Genomic DNA, 24,393 nt, shown 5'->3' on the forward strand with positions numbered 1-24,393 from the left:
TTAAAAGCAAAAAGGTCGTGTATATCAATTTACAGTATACTAAAATTGTGTTCAAAGTTTATTTCAAGTCACAGAAAATATACAAACTAAGACAATAGAATGAACTGATTTTGTTCTGAGAGAAGGTGATGTGAATCCTCCACCTGGCACCAATTTGAGTCATTCAAGGGTTAGGATGCAGAAGTCATCTTTTTGCAACGTTCCAACAAAGTTATGGAATTAGTGTCCCGATTTGTTGCCAGGTATTTTTGAAAACCTGTAAGGAAAAGTTGGGAGAAAGCTATTAGAGATGGAGACAAAGTTCTCTTCCCCAAACATCAGGAAAAAAAAATTTAAAGTGGGGGAGGGAGGCTATGCCAAAAGAGCAAATTACCAGGGAGAGATTGCTAAGGTGTCTGCCTCCAGGATCCCCACAGTAATCACCTCTTACAGCACGGTTTCTCGACCTAAGCACTGTGGACATTTGGAGATAGATAACTCTTTGTTATGTGGAGGGTGGTGGGGGGTGTGAGGGGTGGATATCCTATAGGATGTTCAAAGGCATCTCTGGTTGCTCTCCACTGCATGCCAGTAGTATACCATGCCCCCTAAAGTTGTGACAATGAAAAATGTCTCCAGACATTTCCAAATGTCCCATAGGGAGCAAAACTGCCTCTGGTTGAGAACTATTAATCTAATGTTAATGGTATAAAAGCCTGTCAAGTGATAGCAGAAATGGATCACAACTACTAAGGTGCAGGATGGATGGAGAACCAACATTTTGGCCACAGTATGCACAAGTAACAGCAAATATACATTAAAACCTCCCCCATGTAAAACTGTATAGTACTACATGCACATAACACCACCTCCCCCCATTAATGTAGGTTTTAAAAATGGTTAAATAAAAATGGTTAAAACTGAATAAGGTCTGTAGTCTACTTAACAATAATATACCAATGTCAGTTTTTGGGTTTTGTACTACAAACCAAAAAGGTATTGCACAATGGGTTCTGAAGAGGTTATCACTGGGGGAAGGGTACATAAGGCTCTCTGTACTATTTTTTCAACCTTCTGTGAATTTATAATTATTCCAAAATAAAATGTAAAACAAAAACCCTTGCTCTGTGGTTTATGTGCAAGGGTTCTGAAATATTTTATAAGCTAGAATACGTAATGGAAGAACTTTTAAAAACATTTCTATCTCCACTATCCAAAAATAGTAATTTCCTCATATTGTAAGGAATGCCTTCTATGACATAAATAAATTAGAAAAAGTAAAAGAGGGAAATGGTTTTTAATGTATTCATCTGAATAAAATAGCCTATAATTTTACTAAAGAAAATGCCTCAGGTATCTGGACTAAAAAGTTAAAGTACTGGTCATATCAAAAGTCTAGCTAGCTATGCATCTATGATAGCTTCCTATTATAGTTTAGTTATTTAAAGTCTAAATACAGGGATGCCTGGGTGGCTCAGTGGTTGAGCATCTGCCTTCGGCTCAGGGAGTGATCGGGCTCCCTATGAGGAGCCTGCTTCTCCCTCTGCCTGTGTCTCCGCCTCTCTCTCTCTGTACCTCTCTCATGAATAAATAAATAAAATCTTAAAAAAAAATTAAGTCTACAAATAAGATGCATGTTTCCGGTTTGGATGTTTTAATGATATTGCAAATATGGATTAAAATACAATATATTTAGTAAAGATTGGTAATTAGCGTAAATGAGTTCACTATTATATAATATATGGATGGGAATTATAATACAGATGGGGTAAAAAGTAGAAATTCAAAATGTGATATTCCAGCTGATACTGGGACAATGAAAATTTTAAGCTGTTTTTATTTTATTTATTTTTTATTTATTTTATTTTATTTTATTATTTTATTTTATTTTATTTTATTTTTTAAGCTGTTTTTTAGAAAACAGAATTATTGGAGAACGTGGCTGGCTCAGTTGGTAGAGCATATATGACTCTTGATCTCAGGGTTATGTTTGAGCCCCAACTTGGGTACAAAGATTACTTAAAAATAAGAAAAATCTTTAATAAGAAAATAGAAGAGTCTTAAAGAAAAAAAAACAATTATTTATGAAATATAAGATGTTAAGGGATTCCATGATCATGATCCCTTTTACCTAACAGATAAGCAAGAAAAATAAAGGGCAGCAGTGACAGCAACCTCTAAAATGTAAAGGGACATTGATGGTGGTGGTGTATAGTTACTACCCTGAAATATGCACTCTAACAGTTTAACATCAAAATAGTCAATATAAATAATACTGGAAACCAAAATATTTATACATTTTATTGAAATGCTTTGTAGTTTCTCCATTTTGATGGGACAGTTGGAATAAAATAACACAACTGATTCTGGAAGGAGACACACCAAGCTATATTTAGAGGTTGTCTGGGGAATGAGATTCAGGAAGCAGAGCTTCCCATCCTGCCCTTTCTACATTTCTGTATGATTAATTTTGTAAAAGTGATCACATTACTTTTGCCATTAGGGAAGAAAGATTAAACAAGACTACAACCAACTTGACAACTGAACAGATCTCCTATTGCCTTCCCCTATCCTGACAGGAACTGACTTAATGAAGGGTGAAGAATCTAGCCAACAGGAGTGTAGTCCTCAGACAGTGTTTAGATTAGGACAGTGCTGCTGGTTAAGGCTGAAAGTATCTAATACTGGGATCCCTGGGTGGCGCAGCGGTTTAGCGCCTGCCTTTGGCCCAGGGCGCGATCCTGGAGACCCGGGATCGAATCCCACGTCGGGCTCCCGGTGCATGGAGCCTGCTTCTCCCTCTGCCTGTGTCTCTGCCTCTCTCTCTCTCTCTCTCTCTCTCTGTGTGACTATCATAAATAAATAAAAATTTAAAAAGAAAAAAAAAAAGAAAGTATCTAATACTCCAAAGGCACAAGCAGCTTGTCCAACTTATGCAGGTTAAGTCTGCTCACCTTTCAAGGTGCTCCAGTGGATTTCTGTATTTGTTCCTTTAAGATTAGGATACTCTGCCTCTGCTCAGGAGGCAGCATGGCGATCTGGTCTGCAGTCAGCTGAAGAACCTGCATGATCAAAGCAGCCTGTGAAGAGAAAAAAAGGGAATGAGTTTTAATGACAGCAGCTAAAAAAAACACCACAGCTCCCATCCAAAAAGGAAAGATACTTCACGCATGGAATACTGCAGGCAAAAACAACGCCCCCCCCCCCCCAAAATCCCCAAATCAAATCAAACCAAAATGGGCTGATGAGAAAAGGCCCAATGAAAAGCTCAAGTACGGTAAGACCTAAGATTATGTGACTCAAATCAGAAAGACACTACATGAACCCAAAGTTCCTGTAAACTAACATGGTATCTATGAACCTTGGGAAGTCTTGTTTTTAATCTTATTTTTTTAAAGATTTTATTTATTTATTCATGAGGGACACACAGAGAGAGGCAGAGGGATAAGTAGGTTCCCTGTGGGGAGTCTGATGTGGGACTTGATCGCAGGACCTCAGAATCATGACCTGGACTAAAGGCAGACACTCAACCACTGAGCCATCCAGGTGCCCTTAATCTCGTTTTAGAGATTTTTAAATTTTATTTATTTATTTGAGAGACAGAGAGAGTGAGCATGAGCGGTGGTGGGGTGGTGGGGAGGGGAGGGGCAGAGAAGGAGAAGCAGGCTCCCCGCTGAGCAAGGAACCTGATGCTGCTCAATCCCAGGACCCTGAGATCATGACCTGAGCTGAATTCAGGCAGATGCTTAAATGACTGAGCCATTCAGGTGTCCCTTTAATCCCATTTTTAAAAGTCTCTATTTCACAAGTTTAAGTCTTTTCATCAGACACGAGCTCCCCACAATGGTCAAATATAGGAACAGACATCCTCATGGGGAATCTGCTCTTGTTTTTAGGGATAATCCTCATGGGGAATCTGCTCTTGTTTTTAGGGATAAGGCAAAATGGGGGGTGGGGGGGTACTTGGATTTTCAGGTCACTCTGGCCTGCAGAAAAAAAGTTATTGGCTGATGACTCTGAAATATAAGATAAGCTCCCATGTACATACATCGATTTAAGAATTTTAATTTCATTTAAGATCAGGCCTACACATTTTTCAGGTAACAGGTTCATCAAAAGTAAAAGTAAACATGACTTCTAAAGGAACTCTAAAGGAACATCATAACTGAAAAGAGGAATCCAACAGATGTGTGCCTTTGGAGATAGATAGTATTGCTTACCTTCTCATGGTCCTGTGGGGTAACTTGGTTCTGGCCAGGACTAAAGCCCCCAGGCTGACCTCCACCCTGAATGCTTGCTCCTTGCATGCCTGCTCCCTGCATGACTGGAACCTATGGGCACAAAGAGAGACGAGGAGAGGTTTTTCAGAACTTCTCACAGAGGTATTCAGAATCCAGTAAGAGCAACGTGAAAAATATGATCTGATTATAGATATAAATTAAAAAAAGCAAATTAATGACTCAGAAGATCATTTCCTACTGTTAGCAATGGCAGAAGGCAGGGTTTAGCAAGAGATCAACTAGCGAGTTATAGACACATTTGCTTACAACAGCTCCAGCATCAACAAATATCACACAGCACAATCAGATACCACCAAATCAAGCAAAATCCAGCCGCATAAGCACAGAGAAAACTGACAGCATCCTAGAAACTAGTGCTCAGTGGAAAGAGAAATGAAAGCCAGCAGATTCTAGAGATACTGTATGTTGGTCCACTGGGGAAGCTACATTTACAGAGATACTGCCTACCTCTAGTTCAATCAGACATAGGCAGTTGGTCCCAAAGGGCCCTATCCTACAAGTAAGGCAGAGATGATCATAATGGCAGAGGCAGGAAGGAGATGGGAAGGCCTCTGTGGAAAAGACTATTAGCCCAACATTTGCTTTTTAGTACTTTCTGGAGAGAATGTGCAACAGATGTTTTCCGCTAAATACAGACCAAGAAACATGACGGACCCAGGTTAAAAGAACAAAATGCAGTTGTATCACACTTATTTAAGATCTTTGGTGAGTTCGATCTTAGGAAAGAGAAAAGGCTTCTCAGAGCACCTAGAATAACTGTTAAAGGCCCTATGTTGTTATGTTCACACTCAGGCATTCACCCAGAGTTTAGGTACTCTTAAGAAACACAAACTGTTAACAAACTTGTTACCTGCTTCCCCAGCAGATTAGAAGCAGCAAAGCACAAAAAGAAACGTGGATAAACTGTTAGGAGCAGATACCGTGACAACAATGTGAAGAGCCAGGCGACAGCCTGATGGTGAAGGAGACCAGAAACCAAACAGGAGATGACTATATTTTCTATTATAGCATATACAATAATATGTACATTTAATGATAATCTTGAGTAATCAGAAATGGTTAAATCATTTTTCATATCTTGTTTAAGAAGGGAAGGAAACATAATACACTGCATTATCACTTTCTGTTCTTATCAATACTGAATCCAGACTGGTCCGAATCTTAATGTTATGTTACAGATCTGACACATCCATAACATTTTTGAAGCTTCAGTTAATACTAATTTGAGGTATTATATCGTGATCTAACCATTCAATAATGGTCATTTAAAGTTTCCAGGAGTGCCTGTTCTAGGCAGACAAGTCACAATATAGGTGACCACACATCCAGGTTTACCTAAGATAGTCCCAGCTTATGCTTTTGCCCCAGAGTAACAACTTAATAAATACTCTCACTCTCAAACATGTCCCTGTTTGGATAAGTCATATAATCACCCTAGTAATAATAAGCCTTTTACTGACAAGTTCCCAACTAGGTGAACTGGAATTAATTTTAAAATCTGGTTTAAGGGGTGCCTGAGTGGCTCAGTGGTTGAGCGTCTGCCTTCAACTCAGGGCGTAGTCCTGGGGTCCTGGGATCAAGTCCCACACTGGGCTTTCCACAGGGAGCCTGCTTCTCTCTCTCTGTTTTTGCCTCTCTCTGTGTCTCTCATGAATAAAAGAAATAAAATAAAATCTGATTTGAAATTATGAATTAGGGATATACCATTAGGTGAAAAAACAAGGCACTGAACAGTGAAAGGAAAAATATATGCATTTTTCCTAATAATATACTCTTCTTTGTTAGAAAGATACATCAAAAATTGAATAAAAGCAATTCTCTCTAGGACTGGGGTCACAAGGGAGATGGATACAGGGCAGGAAGCAAGGTTCTCACTGTATATCTTTTATATGTGAGTGAACATATTAATTTAAACAATATAAAAATGAAGATAAAATTTTTATTTTTTCTATTCAGATCTAATAGGCTTTATACAATCTACTAATGAAAACTGTATGAATCCAATATTACAGAATGAGTTCAAGCACTAGCAGAGATAAAACAGCAAGACATTAATCCAGAAATGGTCTTCCAACCATTATTTTCAATGTGTTTCTCCACAAAACGACTGACAGAATTATATAAGGACATCATGTACTTATTTGTTGTCAGTTTCCTCCACTATAATGCAAGCTCCAAGGGGCAGGGACTTTGTTTTGTTCACACTGCTATATCCTCAGTTATCTAGAGCTCTCTCTGGTACACAGTAAATGCTCAATAAATATGTGTTGAAGGACTGAATAGATGCATAAAACCCATTCTTATTACAAAGCTACTGATCATAGAGGGCAGAATAAACATCAAGGCCCACAAACACATGTTTAAAAAACACAACTTGGAAAAAAAATAGAAAACAGTTTTCTTTTACACATACCAGGAAACAACATATTCATATTTCCTATTAAAGAGGGGGAGGTAGACACACACATACACATACATAATGTGCAGCTAACAGGACAGAGTGGTACAGTGAAAAAAAATAGCGGGTTCTAGTCCTTGCTCTGTCACTTTTTAGTTGTGTGAATTTGGACAAGTCAGCTGAATTCTTGGATCTCAGTTTCCAAACCTATGAAATGAGAGAACTGGATGACTGACATATTCCATTCCAGTGACACTCTCCCCCCACCCTTACACACACACACACACACACACACACACACACACACACACACAGGACCAAGACACATAACATATGGTAGAGGAAGGAGGAAGACATACAGAAAAAGGAAGGTTGGCAGGGGCAAGAGGGAGCTGAAGGTGCCAGCACGTAAAAATTCAGGGAAGACACTCACATACCATCTCCCCACAACCAATTGTGTTTGAAGAGGGAGGAGATAACAACACACAGATAATCAGAGATCACCATATACATACACATAGCTAGAGAGAGCCAGATAAGAAGAAAGAAGAGATAAGAATTCAGTTCCACAGGTTTTAAGGTGAACATTAGTAAAAACTGCCTTTCATATTCCACTGTCCACTTAGGCTGTGTGATGAAAGCAAATTAAAATAGGTTTCTGCAAACCTAAGATTATCGAAATGACTACTAACAGCTCTTCACATGCTCTAATGCAGCTCTTACGGTTGTACATTAGAATCACCTGGGGGAGGTTTTTTCAAATATCCATGCCTAGATTCTAGTGATACACACGCTGCCTCCTAAATCTGTGGGTGCTCTGCTCTGAATGGAAGAGTTCCTTAAATGGTAGGACAAAGCTGCTACAATGGTGGCCAGAAAATAACCATCTTAAGGGACAGTGAAACTAGAGGAAGGGAGTTTCTAATCTTCCTGTTTTAACAAGCTGAGAAATAGTCCAAGTCGGAAAGCAGTAACAGTCAGCTTCAATAGTTAATTCCTGAATAGATCAAGATTTCATATAGAAGCAAGAAGTATTGCACATACCTGTCTGGATCCCTGGGGGCCAACTGCCCCCATGTTAATTGGACTGGGACCCTGGATTCCACTAGGCATAGGGCCTCTAGGGCCAGGGACTGGGCCCCTTGCATCCATACTTCTGGCCTCTATCCCTCTGACTTCCATTGCACGGGCCTCCATTGCACGGGCCTCCATTGCACGGGCCTCCATCGCACGGGCTTCCATTGCTCGAGCCTCCAATCCTCTGGCATCTAATCCTCTAGCCTCCATGGCTCGTGCCTCCATCCCTCGTGCATCTATGCCTCGGGGATCTCTACCGCCTATAAAGAAAGTTGTAAGAAAACCACTGTGTAACTACTCATCTTTATGGCAAAAAGAACCAATAGTCAAAGATAGAAATTTATTTCTCCAGTCACATCTCCCCCCAACTACAGATGACCCTTTTACAAGGCAAGGATTGGAGTACTCCCCCAAAAGTTAACTATTAACAACCTACTGCTGATGGTAAGCCTTACCAAAAACATAAACAGTTGATTGATACGTGTTTTGTATATTATGTTCTGCATTCTTACAACAAAATAAGCTAGAGGAAAGAGAATGTTATTAAGAAAATTGTAAAAAAGAGAAAATACCTTTATAGTACTGTACTGTATTTATAAAAAAAATATGTATAAATCGACCTGCGTAGTTCAAATGTGTTGTTCAGGGACTGCTTTCTGTCTCAGTTTTACAGATAAATCTTAAAAATGTTTGTCAACCCCATTGCCCTAGCCTTCTTTTATCCAAGATTAGAACCTAAGATAGCTGGGTTTATTATCAGCCCACAACCAGCAGTCAGCCTTGTGATGTGGTCTCCCCTTACCTCTGCCATCCAAGGGTGGACCCCTCTGATCTAGCATGGGTCCTCTTGGCTCGGCCATTAGAGGTCTGGGCTCAGTTAATGGTCCTCCCCTCATCTCATGTGGGGGTGGGCCACGGTTGTCATGGCCAGGGACATGGTGCATGGGTGGACCCTGATGAGGCGGTCCCAAGTAACCTCTAGAGATGGAGAAAAAAAGTTATATTTTAAAATAGAACAACAAAAAAAGTGTCAACCAGGAGATCAGTAAGAAAAAAAAATCAAAGAACTGATGCTAACATTAGTTACAAATGCTAAGAGGATTAACACCAAATAGGTAAAAAACAAAACAAAACAAAACAACAGCTATGGATAAATAAACCTGTATATCCTGGAATTTTATATTTGGTCAGGGCACTCATAATTAAGGAGGAGGTTATGGACATCCATTGTACAGAATGAATATGGAGTACAGTGCTTAAGAACACGGGTTACTGTATGGGTTCAAATCTAAGCTTTATCACTTATTAGCTGTGTAATCTTGAGCACATTTATTTGACTTCTCTATGCTTCAGTTTATCTGTAAAATAGGACTGATATTACTGTCAATGTGGATTTAATGAAATAATCTAAGTACTCACAGTAGTCAGAGGCATAATCCTCATTAATATCAATCATCATTATATTATTGTTATTATTATTACTACTACTGATAAGCAAGAAGATTTTCCTGTTTAGATATGTGTTAGAATTTCCAATTTCTTTTTTTTAAAGATTTTATTTATTTATTTGACAGAGAAAGAGAGAGCACAAGCAGGCAGAATGGCAGGCAGAGGGAGAGGGAGAAGCAGGCTCCACACGGAGCAGGAAGCTCGATGCGGCACTCAATCCCAGGATCCTGGGATCATGACCTGAGCCGAAGGCAGACACTTGACTAAGCCACCCAGGCACCTGAGAATTTCAAATTTCTAAAGATGGAGTAGCCATGGTTCATTCAAAATGACATAATCAACTACATAGTTCTGTCCAAGGAGAAGTGCTTAGCCTTGGACAGCGGCCGTGAATATTTACTTACCTTTTGAAGTAGGCAAATAGGTACAGAAAGACTGTGTTCTCAAATCGAGAAAGATTCCCTCAATCTTTCCTTTCTATGTTAGTGCTTACCTAGGCTCTACCTCTCCAGTTACAGAGAGTAAAGTGCCTCCACGTGGGTCATTTGGAGCATCTCCTAGTAAACCTCGAGGGGTTGGGACGTTGGCAGGCAAGGGCCCACGCTGCATAGCTGCTCTGGGGTCCTGCATTGGCACTGACAGGGAAACAAACAGGGAGTTACTGTTGTGAAGGACACATGAGGAAACAAGAAATGACTCTATATACCACTGACAACATAATTCAGACACCTGAGAGTGGGTGAAACCTCACCACAGCAGACTCCTCTTGCAGCTCAAGAACAGAAGCAGGGTGTAGGCAGAATCTGTGCCATGTCAGAGGTATGGATGGAATTATATAAAGAGCAAAGTGGGGGGCAACCTGCCAAGGACTAGCACTTCAACCTGTAGAAACTTATGCTCCTGGTTTTCCTTATATAATCAACCTTAGTTCAAGGACCAGAGTCACAAAAGAGAGGTAGGGTCTTGGCATTTGTGAACACTGCCATGGCTCTGCAAGAACCTGCTGTCTCCTTACAGACTGCTATTCCATCCAAGCCTCCTGACACCAGTAGGGAGGGAGTACAGCCTCGGACAGATGCCCATATCATCCATGTTCTCTGCCCTGTGTGAAGAGGTCAATCTTAGGCTTGTGGCCCCAACAGGAAAAAATTTAAAAACAAAAGCCCAAAACACTACCCTTTTGGGTTTTGAACGTGAGGATGACTGCCAAGCAGCCCTTGTCCTCTCAACGTCCCACCCTGAACACCATAAGCAAAAGGAAACCCGTAGATACAATGGGTACCTTGAACTCGCTCAATTGATGCAGGCCCGGCGGGTCCCACGGGCGAGTGCTGTAGGGTTCCTAGGTGAGCAGTAAGTTCAAAAGGAGAAAGAGCAGACACTTAAAATAGCTTGCACGCACACACACGCACATACACAGACAATCATACACATACAGGCACTGGAGATGTACACAGGTAAATAAAAAAGCCAAGAGTTCAGGAACCGCCTCAGACTACAACATCTTCCTAAACTATAGTAGCTTCTTGGGGATCTGAAACTGTTCTGCTGTAATGAGACTGTCTCCTAAGGTGAAATATGTGGGCCACTGATTTTATTAGGCCCCTTTCAAGTTTGACCTCTGCTACTATGAGCCCACCTAAATCTCCTTATGCCATTGTAAGAAAAGAAGCAAAATATAAAAAGTATGGTTCTGAATCTCTAGCTAGGCAAAGAACATATTTTCATAAACAAAACATGAAAGAAATTGTACTGAATCTAGAAGGCAAGATTTATTCTGAAGAGGCCCATAACAGAGATGGACCGTACTATTTCTGCCATAATTTAAAGCACAAAAATTTCTGCAAGAAATGCAGCAAACGAACTTTAGACAAAGACACTACCACTCCTCAAAAAACACTGCCACTATAGGTCTCTGGTAATAACCAAACACCATGACAACAGCAAACAAAGACTAATGAGATGACAAGGGTGTTAACACTATACAAAGGTGGCAGAAGGCAAGAAGTATCTTCTTAAGCATCTCACTATCTCCTTTCACTATTACAAAGGAGCATATAAGAAGCATAGATTCCAGGAAAAGAAAGAAAACTGGGTACAAGTGGAAAGATTCTTGCTTCCTCTGCTGGGTACTGAAGAAAAACTATAAAGGGAAACTCATCTCATTTTCTCTCTTCAAGAAGACATACTCGATATACCTTCAAAAATCAAGTCATTTCCCTCTGCTAGCTTTTGACCGGAGAGGTGAAGAAAACTATAGCAGGAAAGAATATGTCTTTGTGGAAATATGTATTAAACACCTAGAGTTTGAATGACTGATGGATTGGGAAGAAGAAAAATATGCCTGAAACCCCAATTCCTTCTCCCTCATGCAGAAATACTCTGGTTACACACACTCAGAGAGGCCAAGGGCATGGGCCATGACAGCACAAAAGCACAGGCTGCTTAAATGAGGCATTTGTTTAAGAGCTTGTCCCACTGTCAAACATCTGACAAGATTCTTAGTTGTCACTTCAGCAATCAACCCTAATGAACTAACCGTAGACAAGGAATATAGTACACAGGCCTCTAAATATTTTGCTTTTAAAAAATGGGTTTCACTTATAGGCCATATGCTAAGAAGAAGGAACTTAAACTTCTCTATGCTGTCCAAAGCAGTTCTTTCTCATCACAATGAGAAGATGACAAAGAATAGAAGACACTGAAGAGTATTTCTGGAAGTTGATTGAGGCGGTGTGGATTTTCAGAAAGAGGAAGATTTTAGTCAGAGACCTCAGAATCTTGTTCTGCCACTTACTAGCTGGAGGAGGTGAGTGCCCCAAGTCCCATCCACCCTACTCAGATGGCAGGATTTACTTACCACGTCCCCTTGAATAAGTAACTTAAAACTGAGCTTCCAGAGCTTCCAGAACAGAACATAAAGACTCCTAACTCTGGGAAATGAACTAGGGGTGATGGAAGGGGAGGAGGGTGGGGGGTGGGGGTGAATGGGTGACGGGCACTGAGGGGGGCACTTGACGGGATGAGCACTGGGTGTTATTCTGTATGTTGGTAAATTGAACACCAATAAAAAATAAATTTATTATTTAAAAAAACTGAGCTTCCATCTCTACCTGAATACTGAGGTGCTGCCACCTAACTCACAGTTGTTTATGAACATTAAAGTGCCTGGCCTATAGTATGCACTCAGTTTTATTGGTAGTTCTTTCTGTTTTCTTATTCTCTCTCCTCTTAATGTTGTCAAACCACTGCATTTTCTGCTTCTTCAAACTCCAGCAACTGAGGAAAATAATATGGAGATTTTGGAGTGGCTGTTGCTGTGGTACCCAGTGTTACTGCCACAGTACAACATACCCTTATCGAGTGGGCTTTATAGGCCTTTGATTCCCTTCCCAGTTTTCTCTGAGGTTTAAATTTAAGCTTCTACATGCCCAGCCACATGTTATATGCTCATTATTAAAATGGCTTACTTGATCAATAGATATCCACAGAGTGGGACAGAACATGTCAGCAGAATTACTAGACTATTAGGAAAAGGTGACATAAATTAAATAGAAACAAAGGATGCATTTGCTTTATCAATTCTTGTAGAGCTGGCTCTGAGTCACTAGATGGAAAGTCTAGACTAGAGGTGTTCAATAATATCCTGTAATGAGGGAAATATTCCATATTTGCAATATCCAGTAATGGTATCCACTAGCCTCAGTTGGCCACTGAGCACTTAAAATGTGGCTAGGAAAAAAAAAAAAAGAATGTGGCTAGAGTGAATGAGGAAATGAATTTTAAGTTCCACCTAATTTTGATTTAAATTTAATTAAATATTCAAATAGCCATGTATGGCTAGTGGCTGCCATATTAAGATAGTGCAGATATGCAACATTTCTGAGTCCAGTCCACATTACTCAGTTATTGATATTTATTTACCTTGTCCCCGCTCAATGGACACTGGTCCACTTCCTGGCATTCCAACCTGGGCTTGCATTCCTCCTAGGAGATGAAGGGAAGGAAAGAAAAACACAAATTAGGACAGTGGAGAAAAAGGACAGTGGCTGAGTTAACAAATTTCCTTTTTCTGCCTCATAGGCAGAAAACTACAAAGATCACAGCTACCACTAAACAATGCAGTTGTACAGAAGGTAAAGTTTGTTAGTAAACTCTATGCTTCAGTGACAGAAAAGTGAGTTAAAGGAGAATACTTAATCTCACTGGCTTCCAAAACCTTGGGAGAAGTTCTGTTATATAGAGGAACAATGGCACTCACCCACATAATTCCTCTCACACGAGACAATACTATTCCTAGGGTATTTTGTAAATGTGTGGGTTTTAGTTATGAAAAGATTTATGGGGCATGGCTGGCATTTAATGAGAAGCCAATGGGGATACTAGGTGCCCTGCAATGTCTGAGATAGTCCTCCCAAATCCAGAATTATCTTGTCTTGCAAAATTTTCAAATGTCTTGGTGAACATTAACACAAATGAAAACCTGTTTACAGTCATCTGAACTTAGAACCTAAGCCTGTTGTAGTTGTAAGAAAAAAAAAATTCTTTTCTCTATTTACATATGTACACATACATACTGAATTTTTCAGAAATACAATTACTGAGTCAATTACAGGCATTGCATTTTGTTTTGTTAAGAACTTTACCAAGAGTTTTCATCATTTGAGACAATCACAACACTAACGTCAACAGTCCTTTTGGCATTTGCATTGCCAAACAAGATACCTACATACCAATGTATTTGTCTACATCTGTAGCTTTTACATTGATGGTGTAAGTGCAAGTACCTGACTGCTACTTTTGGTTTCTTATGTAGTTGTGCCTGAACACTTGAATATTAAAAATATTTTCTATTATACGTTAATTTCCTTTTACTTCTTTCTATTATAGTTTAGGTATTATATTTTTTTGGAAATCACATTAAGTAGATTACATCTGGTGCATTTCATTTCAGGATAGTAAAAAGTCACTGCAAAATATCTGTTGTGAAAAGATGCCACAGGGTCTAGTAGAGTTGAGAACCACTGCTCTACCCTACACTAACCAGGTGGGATATAAGGACTGCTATACAAAGAATAATTATGTGCCACAAGCCCTTGTCTTGTCCTTTCTACATAGCAATTTTCTTTTCCTCAAAGGAAATACATATGCTGTGAGTAGGGAGAAAAGACAAGCTGAACTATTTGCACTTCATTAATGCTTAACTAAAATATCAAGTACACATCATATTCTCTTGTTCTATTTAACATGCCAGGCACCAAAAGCATGGATTAAGAGCCTGAACCTGTCCTAGCCCTACTCCTACTAAGTGACTGTGATTCTGAACAAGTGATTTAATAAAGTTAACATACGCCCACGCTTACTCATCTGTAAAGTAAATGAGTTGGTCTAAACCGGTTGTCCTCAGGATGTGGTGCTCAGACCAGAAGCATCAATATCACTAAAGAATTGTTAGAACTGCAAATTCCAGAGGTGCCTGGGTTGCTCAGTCAGTAAAGCATCTGCCTTCAGCTCAGGTCATGATCTTAGGGTCTTGGGATCGAGCTCCATATTCTGCTCCCTGCTCCCTGGGGGGAGTCTGTTTCTCCCTCTACCCCTCCCCCCTGCTCTGCTGTCTCCCTCTCTCAAATAAATAAAATCTTAAAAACAAAAAACAAAACAAAACAAAACAAAACCACGAACTGCAAATTCCAGGGCCCGACCTCAGACCTGCTGATTTAGAAGTCTGGTGATGGGGACCAGTATCTGTACTTTAATAAGCTAATCAAGTGATTCTAATGTACATTAAAGTTTGAGAACCACAGGTCTAAATAATTTCAAAGGTCTCTTCTAACCACAAACCATTCTATGATTTATTCAGACCATTCGCTAAAACAATACAAAGATTTAGGGTCTGAGGAAAGCAGTGGCAGGACTTATGGGCATAATTTCTCATGTTATACTCCATCACAAGGTGACACTTTTATTTGTATGGGCTAGCTTCCCAGAAGTGGAATTGGTGGGTCAAAGAGTACATGATTATTTTAAATAGACTATTTTCTTAAAAGGCTGAATACTTTCACAGTTCCACTAGCAATTTATGATACCACTTTTCCACCAATAGTATCATCTCTCTTTGAAACTTTTGCTAGTCTGATGGGTTTAAGTGAAATCTTGTTATCTAATTTGCAATCCCATGACTACAAATGAGCTTGATTTTGTTGCCATTTGGATTTGCTCTTCCATGAAGTGCCTACTCATTTTCTTTGCCTACTTTTTCTATTAGGCTGTTCCTCCTCCTCAACTGTCATAGAGTTTTGTACAGGGTATTTCAAGAATCTTAGTGATGTTTTAGTAACTTAAGAAACAGAAATGCTACAAGCTCACAAAAAATACCACCTGAAAATTCAGTAATTTAAGTTCCTTTCACACTTATTTTCAACTTTTGTATTTATTTTTTTTTAAGATTTTATTTATTTGAGAGGAAGTGAGCGAGCATGAGCAGGGGAGAGGCAGAGGGAGAAGCAGAGACAGAAGCAGACTCTCAATTGAGCAGGAAGCCTAACTGGGGTTCGATCCCAAGACCCTGGGATCACACCCTAAGCTGAAGGCAGACGCTTAACCGACAATGCCACCCAGGCACCCCATCAGCTTCTATATTTCCTAATTCTTTCTTGGTATCTTGTTTCTTTAAAAAATTTATTTTCCTAATTTTTTAAAACTAGTAGAGTTCCTTTATTCTTTAACAACACAGGCATTTGAAGATATTCATCTCAAGTACTGCCATCACTATTTGTCATACTTTTTTTGTATAAAGTACACTACTTTTTGTCATCTTTTGGATGATTTAAAAATTTCCTTTTATTTTCTCTTTAATTCAAGGATTACCTAGTATATGTTCCTGAATTTTCCAAGTAAAGGTTATTTTCAGTCATCTTTTAATTATTTCTAATCTTATTGGCTTATAACGAGAGAACATGGAATGTAAAATCTCTACTTTTTAAATTTGTTTTTATTTTATGGCCAAGTACATGGTCATTCTTTTTTTTCTTTTTTTTTTTTTTTTTTTTTTACTATTCCAAGGTCATTTGGGGGCGAAAGTGTATTCTTTGAAGATATAAATCTCCCAATATAAATCATGATAAATCATGCTTATTGGTTCCAGTACTTTTTCCCTCAGTGTCTTATTTTTTGTCTATTGGTACAAAAGTACTCAAAGTGTGGTCCACAGACAATGTTGATCCACACACTGCATGTTAACAATTTATGACAATATAAGTGCAGAAATGGAGAGCAGACACTTAGAAACTTTTACAACAGTTTGACACTCCTGTGACATCCAAGTGCATGATCAATGCACTTGTCTCACTGAAAAAGATATAGACCACTTTGAGTGTTTTTCAACTCACATTATGAGCTACACATGTCATGGGTTGCATACTTGTCATGTGTTGTAGGACCACTTAAGATATTATAAAGTTAGGCACCCATAACTTAAAAATATATAAAATACAGAATCTACTTCTTTCATTAAAAAAAAATATTTTAAAGATTTTATTTAGTTGAGGAGGTGAAGAGGAATGAGAGGGAGAAGCAGACTCCCCACCAAGCAGGGAGCCCAATGTGAGGCTCAATTCCAGGATCTGGGATCATGACCTGAGCTGAAGGCAGACACTTAACCAACTGAGCCATCCAGGTGCCCCTCATTGAAAGATATTTCAAGGTTTTTTTTTTTTTTTAAGATTTTATTTATTCATGAGACACAGAGAGATGGCAGAGACATAGGCAGAGGAGAAGCAGGCTCCCTGCAGGGAGCCTGATGTGGGACTCGATCTCAGGACCCTGGGATCATGACCTGAGCCAAAGGCAGAAGCTCAACTACTGAGCCATCCAGATGCCCCAGAACAGAACAATGTAGATTCAATTATCCTCTATGAGTATGTTGTAGTCAATCTAACCCAGATTAGATAATTAACAAGAGGCAAATCTGTTGCATAAAAAACTTTAAATATTGATATATGTCATGTGTTCATACAAGAGTTTCATATAGGGAATCGCTATTTCATTCAATTCTTTTTATTTTTTATTTAATTAATTAATTTTTACATTTTTTTATTGGAGTTCAATTTGCCAACATATAGCATAACACCCAGTGCTCATCCCGTCATGTGCCCCACTCAGTGCCTGTAGTTATGATTGCTGAATGACAAAAAGCTACAAGCATAATAGCAATACTCCATTAATTTCTTTCAAAGAAAATATAGAGTTTTACTTTCAATGAAAATACAGTTCTAAAAATTCTGTTGTTTGGTCTGATTATATTTAATGAAATGTAATTTCACATCTGTTAAATATAATAATAACAAATGTGACTATGTATTTTGTGTCTGTTTTTTAAATGTCCCTTTAACCTATATAAGTCTCTGGCTTTTAGTGGGAAAATTCCGTCCATTCACATTCAGCAGAATAACAACTATATGAAAATTTATTCCTTCCTCCTTACTCTACATTTATTATTACTTACTTCACAATGTTGTTTTCTTTTCCTTCTATTTGCTGGCTTAATCTAGTTTCCATTCATTCTATTTCCCCCTTGTTAATTTGGAAGTTTTACCATACTTTTTCATTTTGTGGTCCTTTTCCCTGCTTTCCGTGTATAAGAGATCAACTATTTCCTCCACCTACGATACACATTTCCTAACTGTATGTTAATTTTATATACAATTTTTTTTATTTTAAAAAATATTTTTTTAATTTATTTGACAGAGAGACTCCACACAAGTGGGGGAATGGCAGAAGGAGAGGGAGAGGCAGGATTCCTGCTGAGCAGGGTACCCAACATGGGGCTCAATCCTAGGACCCTGGAATGATGACCTGAGCTGAAGACAGATGCTGAACTGCCTGAGCCACTCAGGCACCCCTGTATATTAATCTTATATCAAGATCTCATTACCATGTAATAATTTGGCTACATTATAACATTTGCTACAACAAAACTTTAGCAAAATACCAAAACGGTGAAGACTGCAAATGAAACATACCTGCAGGAGCTAAGGAACCAGGACCAGGTCCTGTTACAGCTGCTGGTATTTGCCCTGGTGTTGGAACTCCAGATTGCATAGAAGCTTGCATCAGAGGGGGTGCACCATTGACATGCATTCCACCCTGACCAAAAGAAAAAATAGAGTATGTACACACCTCTGGACAATACACATGATGAGCCTGGTTAATAGAACACAATTAAGATGGACCATAATCTGAAAAGAGACTGACAAATCTGATCAGTTGTGAGGCCATATGGAGCACCTATGGTTGACTTCAAGTTGTTTACCTCCCCCACTCTGAATGGTAAAAATGGTAATTACTGTTCTTTCTGTTTATGTTTACCGTATTTTGAGGTTGAACACTTTAATTATGAAACATTCCAGATATATAAATTGTAGAGAAAATAAACGTACAGTTTAGGAAATAAATATATATATTTGAAATCTCCCGTATGGTCTTCCCAAGTGCATCCTTTCTTAAGACAACCACTTAAGAATTTTTTTTTCCGGGGCAGCTCCGGTGTCACAGCGGTTTAGCGCCGCCTGCAGCCCAGGGCGTGATCCTGGAGACCCTGGATCGAGTCCCATGTCAGGCTCTCTGTATGATGCCTGCTTCTTCCTCTGCCTGTGTCTCTGCCTCTCTCTCTCTGTCTCTATGAATAAATAAATAAAATCTTTAAAAAAAAAAGAATTTTTTTTCCACTTAAGAATTTTTACAGATGTTTTGAAATTGTATGTAAATCATTACATACTAAACATAGTTGCAACTCATTCAACGGGTTTTTGGGATATATGAAAACACATATATCCCATATGTTGGGAAAGCTCTCACATTCACTTTTTTCACTTTTGAGTTATCTGTGTTGATACCATATATCCTAGTTTATCTTTACTGCTATATGGAATTATGTTTGTTGAAAGTCATTCATGGTGACACGTGTCCTTTATTTAACCATTATAAGTGTTCCACTGAATAAATATGCAATATTTTTCCCATTCTTCCACTGATGTATATTAAGGATATTTCAACTTTTTACTATTATAATGTGGCAATAAACATTCTTGAACATGACTAAGGACTCTTTTTTTAAAAAAAGATTTTATTTATTTATTTATTCATGAGAGACACAGAGAGACAGAGACAGAGACACAGGCAGAGGGAGAAGCAGGCTCCACGCAGGGAGCCTGACGTGGGACTTGGTCCCGGGGCCTCCAGGATCACGCCCTGGGCTGAAGGCAGGTGCTAAATCGCTGAGCCAGCCGGGCTGCCCATGATTAAGGACTGTTAATCAGCCTGTTGTCCATCATGTGTGTGGCAAATACTTTTTCCCAATTTGTCATTTGTCTTTGTGTTTATTTCTTTTTCTCCATACAGAAATTTTTCAGTTTTCAAACGTATTTTTTTTAAAGATTTAATTTATTTATTCATGAGAGACAGAGAGAGAGGGGCAGAGAAACAGGCAGAGGGAGAAGCAGGCTCCATGCAAGGAGCCCCATGTGGGACTCGATCCTGGGACCCCAGGATCATGCCCTGAGCCAAAGGTACCATGCCTAACTACTGAGCCATCCAGGTGTCCCAAATTTATTTATTTTCTTATGGCTTTAGTTTTGTGTCATGCTTGGAAAGCAAGCTCTACTTCTTTTCATTGGTAAGGAGATAATAAGAGTGCCAACCTCATACAATTGCTGTAAATACTAAAAGAAATAATGTATGCAGAATAACAAAGTGCCAACCGTAGTATTACACATGCACATAAACACCAAATTAGCCTATATAAAAGGACACACAGGAAGGATCTCTTTGTTTCACAAACTTGGCATCAAATCTATATTCATTCAGAGGTCATGTACTCTGCAAACTGAAAATTGCTTTTATGTCCAGGAACTGAAATTATCGTCAGCTCCTGACTGTTCTTTTAGTCTAAAGAACTAAAATGAAAATGGCATTCTCAAACAGGTAAAATGAAATGTTAAGAGATAAAGCCCTACCAAAGACTGGGCCTGAGGGGCCTGAGGATTCTGCTGGTTCATTGACACGGTGGATCCTGCGCCAGGCCCAGCACTGTGGACTGGCTGAGGGTTGCCTGCGATCAGCGTTGGGATATTTGTCTGGCGATGCAGAATTTTCTAAAAAATGAAAAGACAAATCTATGATCTGTCTGTTTAACAACGCAAACAGGCAGTTCCTACCCCACTCAAGGTTTACCATGGTGTTTCCATAGAAGAATAAGAAGCACTCACCAGGGCAATCTCTGGATCCACAATTCTCATCACTACCTGTGCTTGTAGCAAAGCATAAGCCAACTGAGGGTTCTGAAGTAACATGTTCCGTGCTTCCTGGGGACTATTCTGGACACAGAGCTGAGAAGATAAATGGATTCATCATCAGGTTCAATAATTACTTAGAAAGTAACAGTGACTTAGAACTATTTTCATCTGAGAAATATAATACTCAAGAGGCTTTTTAAACTATCATCAGTTTTTGCGCAGCACACAAAATTTTGGTCATGACAGGCAAGAGAAGGAAGAGGCATTTCAAATACCATAAAACCACCATTTAGGAGAAAAGTTAACATTTGAATATCTATATCTGATATCCATGGGCCACAAAAAGCCAGATTGTATAGCTATATTAGTGTACAAAAATGGAAAGCTTTTTTCACGAAATGTAAAATATGCTATGCACGTATGGCATATCAAAGGTGCAAGAAATGGTGGTCAACAGGCACACCTTATATTTGAGCTCAGGGAATTATTTCCATTAACAAAAGTTATGAAAATTTGATGTGATTTGATTTGTTCTTAACCTAATGCCTCCTCCCACCTTCATTTGTTTCATCAACTCAAACATCTGCTCCGGTGGAAGACTGGCAACTGCTTTGCTAATGGACTCAGGGGCATCCTCAGGACTGATGGTCTCTCCATAAGGTGACTCAATGACAGGGGCACCAGTGCCAAGGCCTGATCGGGAAGAAAGTACAAAAAGTTAAGGAGGCAAAATTATGAGCTAAATCATTTTAAGTATCTACCTTCTAGGGCCACTTTCTTTCTAGGACCCATTGTAACTTTACATTTTCTGGAACTGAGAAATAAGTGAGTTGCAAGTCTCTTATTTCTGTAGAGGAAAGTGACAGAGTATATTTTCCACTCTTAGAAGAAAGCTAGGACTAGGATCACACAGATGGAAAATGTTAACCTAATTAGGGATGAGGCATATTAATTTCCTCTAACAAGTCACTCCAGAAACGAAACAATAAAGATGCTAATTTTTAGAAACAAAATAATAGAAAAAGATGCTAATTTCAAAATGGAATTCCTGGTCTGTTACCACATGAAAAGACCCAGAATGCCTTAGTAATCCCACCAATTACATATCTGGCAAATAGTTACAGCAGTGGTAAACTAATGACATAGTTAGTGCAACTAATGGTTTGATGAACCTGAATTCATCTTCAACTGTAAATTAACTCCTTCACACCTGAACAACTCCTAAAGTCAACTTTATTTCTCAAAGATATACAATTCCCTAATGCAGGTGCCTCAAGTGGGTCAAGAAGCTATGTGCCTAACCATTTCAGCAGGTGCTAAAAACATCATAAATGGAAAAATCTTGTTACATCTTTACTAACTCACGTTGCATATAAATCAGGTTTATACTCACTCTTCAACTCTTCTTTGTTCTTTTCACTGGCAGCATTGTCCACTCGAAGGGCTCTCCCACTGAATTCACGTCCATTCAAGTTTCGCATGGCACTAAGTGCCGTCTCCTGGTCTTGGTATTCACAGAAGCCATAACCCTTTGGCTTTCCTGTCTCCCTATCATACACCAACCTGGAAGGGTAGAACCAAGTATCAGGCACAAATGCTACACACATACAGGGTTCCTGCTAACACGGCCATGTTCTAATTTGGTTCACTGTAAGACAAATAACTTTATTACTCTGATTGCTTTGCTGAAATATTTTTAAAACATTTTTAAATGAAAAAAAGTATCATTTAGTAAAAGTAATTGTGAATTATATGGTATGTGAATTATATCTGAATAAGGCTGTTACAAACAGAAGGATGCATGTGAAAAGTCACCAGTAAAAACCTTGCCATTATTGCTAAGGGCCAAATATGTGATTTTATTTTATTTTAAAGATTTTATTTATTTATTCATGAGAGACACAGAGACAGAGGCAGAGACACAGGCAGAGAGAGAAGCAGGTTCCATGCAGGGAGCCTGATGTGGGACTCGATCCGGGGACTCCAGGATCACGCTCTGGGCCAAAGGCAGACGCTTAACCGCTGAGCCACCCAGGTGTCCCTAAATTTGTGATTTTAAAGAAAACCCCAAGTAGTCAAAGGAGAATCTCACCTGAAACTAACAACAGGTCCAACCTCAGAAAAGATGTCCTTTAATTGTTCTTCAGTAGCCTCATATGGAATGTTCCCCACTATGGAAGAAAATAGACATTAAAATTCTGAGTTTGTGATCTATTTCCCTTGTAAGTAAACAGTGTCCACCTACTGAAAATGTAACAAATATCTCAAAATAGTGTTCCTACAATTGCAGTTCCATGGTATTTCGGCATGATTTCAATCTTGTCTGCTGACTTTAATTACAAAACATATAAACTGCTAAGACTAAAGGTATAGGCACTTCTAAATATCAGTTCTCAGGCTCATCTGACAAGTGTGATGATTTTCCTTAACTTCAGTGAAAATAGTTTGGCATTGGTACTTACCTGAAGATCTGCAAGTCTTATCAATAACTACTAAAAATACCAAAGCAATTGGAATTTTAAAAACTGGCTCATTATGTCCATATTTCTACACGCACGCACACAAAGAATAACCATGAATGTAGTGAAGGATGTTTAAAAATTATTCTAAACTATTTTATCATGTCCTTTCCAAAAGAAGCTTTAAAAATCACTACAGTTACTTAAACAAAATATTATGATCCTCTTTAAAATTTCTTCGACAAGGTCTTAATCATTCGTTCATTCATTCATTTACAATCCACCTTAAGACGTAAGGTGGCCACAATCAATATCGAACTAAAATGTCACAGTAAACAACAGAGGATAAAAGTCCTTATAAAAGGGCGGGAAGTGGACACAAGGAGCGTATAGACACTCAGCATATAATCTGTATTTTAGGGTAGAGGGTGAAAAGTAGTAAGGGACAGTTGCCATGCGCCCTCGATTCCAGACAATAAGTGAAGCTCATGAAAGAAGAAATGCATAGAAGCTGAATGCTAGTTTAACTTCCTCTGCCACATCATGGAAAGGCAGTGAGACCTCAGGGGGAGGCATCACTTTGCCCGCGAGTCCACTAGGTTGGCCGCCCCACAGGATAGGCAGGTAGAGCTGCAAGCTCGACCCATCACCAGCTTCTCCGGCGATTCATGAGGTGCAGGGGGCATTCCTCGCCGCACCCTGTCTCTTTCTGTCCCTCCCCGATGCTTGGCTTCACGAATTCCTCTCACCGAACACCGAACGCAGAGAACGATCCACCGCAGGGTCTCTCACAGTCAAACCCGCCATCGCTCTCTTCCGGAAGCTTCCGGTGCGCCGGAGCACACTTGTGTACGGCGCATGAGCTCTGCGCTAAACACGCTTCTGTACGGCGCGTAAGCCGGAAGCACCTGGGCGGGCCGAACAGCATGGCCCCTCCTCTGGCGTCATTCGGTCTGCAGCCGGCGCGCTTTCCGTCCCCAAGAGCATTAACCCCTCCGAGCTGAGTTGCGACCAGAGGATAACTCTTTCCCGAACTAGGTTTGAGCGGCCCCAGGCTAGCTTCCAGGATTTTAATCTGTAAAATTCCTTATTTTTCCTTTTTTTCTGAGACCAACACGAGGAATCATCGACCACAATAAAGATGGCGGCTGCCGCTTTACCATGGTAACAGGGAAGTCATTTGCTAATAACCTTAGCGCTTTGGTTTTAGTTCCGCCCTTTCAGGGAAAAGTGCTTGGTCCCACCCCCGCAGCTTGCCTGTTATTTTGTAAAGGCTGGAGTGTACCAAGCAACGTGAGGAAACAGTAGTGGCGGTCTAGGGAATGAGAATGAGGATCGCTCAGATTCAAGGCGTCACCGTAGCTGAGGAGATGGGGAGGTAAAGGGAGAACAGATCCCTGTCTGCCCCTGGGTTCCATGTGCTCTGTGGTGGTGAGGGA

General features: G+C 39.5%; 1 protein-coding gene across 4 annotated transcripts; it reads right to left on the reverse strand.

Moving 5' to 3' along the window:
* Window positions 1–45: 45 nt before the first annotated feature.
* CSTF2 (cleavage stimulation factor subunit 2) lies at window positions 46–23,858 on the reverse strand. 4 transcript variants are annotated; one of them, XM_072817220.1, is made up of 16 exons: window positions 23,704–23,858; window positions 22,588–22,666; window positions 21,889–22,058; window positions 21,052–21,188; window positions 20,469–20,588; window positions 20,217–20,354; window positions 18,225–18,348; window positions 13,129–13,191; window positions 10,487–10,546; window positions 10,220–10,306; window positions 9,698–9,839; window positions 8,558–8,733; window positions 7,723–8,015; window positions 4,200–4,310; window positions 2,934–3,059; window positions 46–256 (listed from the first exon to the last, which is right to left on the reverse strand). In XM_072817220.1, exons 1-15 carry the CDS (start codon window positions 23,759–23,761, stop codon window positions 2,937–2,939), a joined length of 1,881 nt encoding a protein of 626 aa, XP_072673321.1. In that variant the 5' UTR covers window positions 23,762–23,858; the 3' UTR covers window positions 46–256; window positions 2,934–2,936. The 4 variants fall into 4 exon arrangements, with proteins under 4 accessions (XP_072673321.1, XP_072673324.1, XP_072673322.1 ...); XM_072817223.1 differs by lacking the exon at window positions 23,704–23,858 and adding an exon at window positions 23,516–23,681; XM_072817221.1 differs by lacking the exon at window positions 10,220–10,306.
* Window positions 23,859–24,393: the final 535 nt, after the last annotated feature.

Source organism: Canis lupus, chromosome X, assembly GCF_048164855.1.
Source record: "Canis lupus baileyi chromosome X, mCanLup2.hap1, whole genome shotgun sequence".
Lineage (NCBI taxonomy): Eukaryota > Metazoa > Chordata > Mammalia > Carnivora > Canidae > Canis > Canis lupus.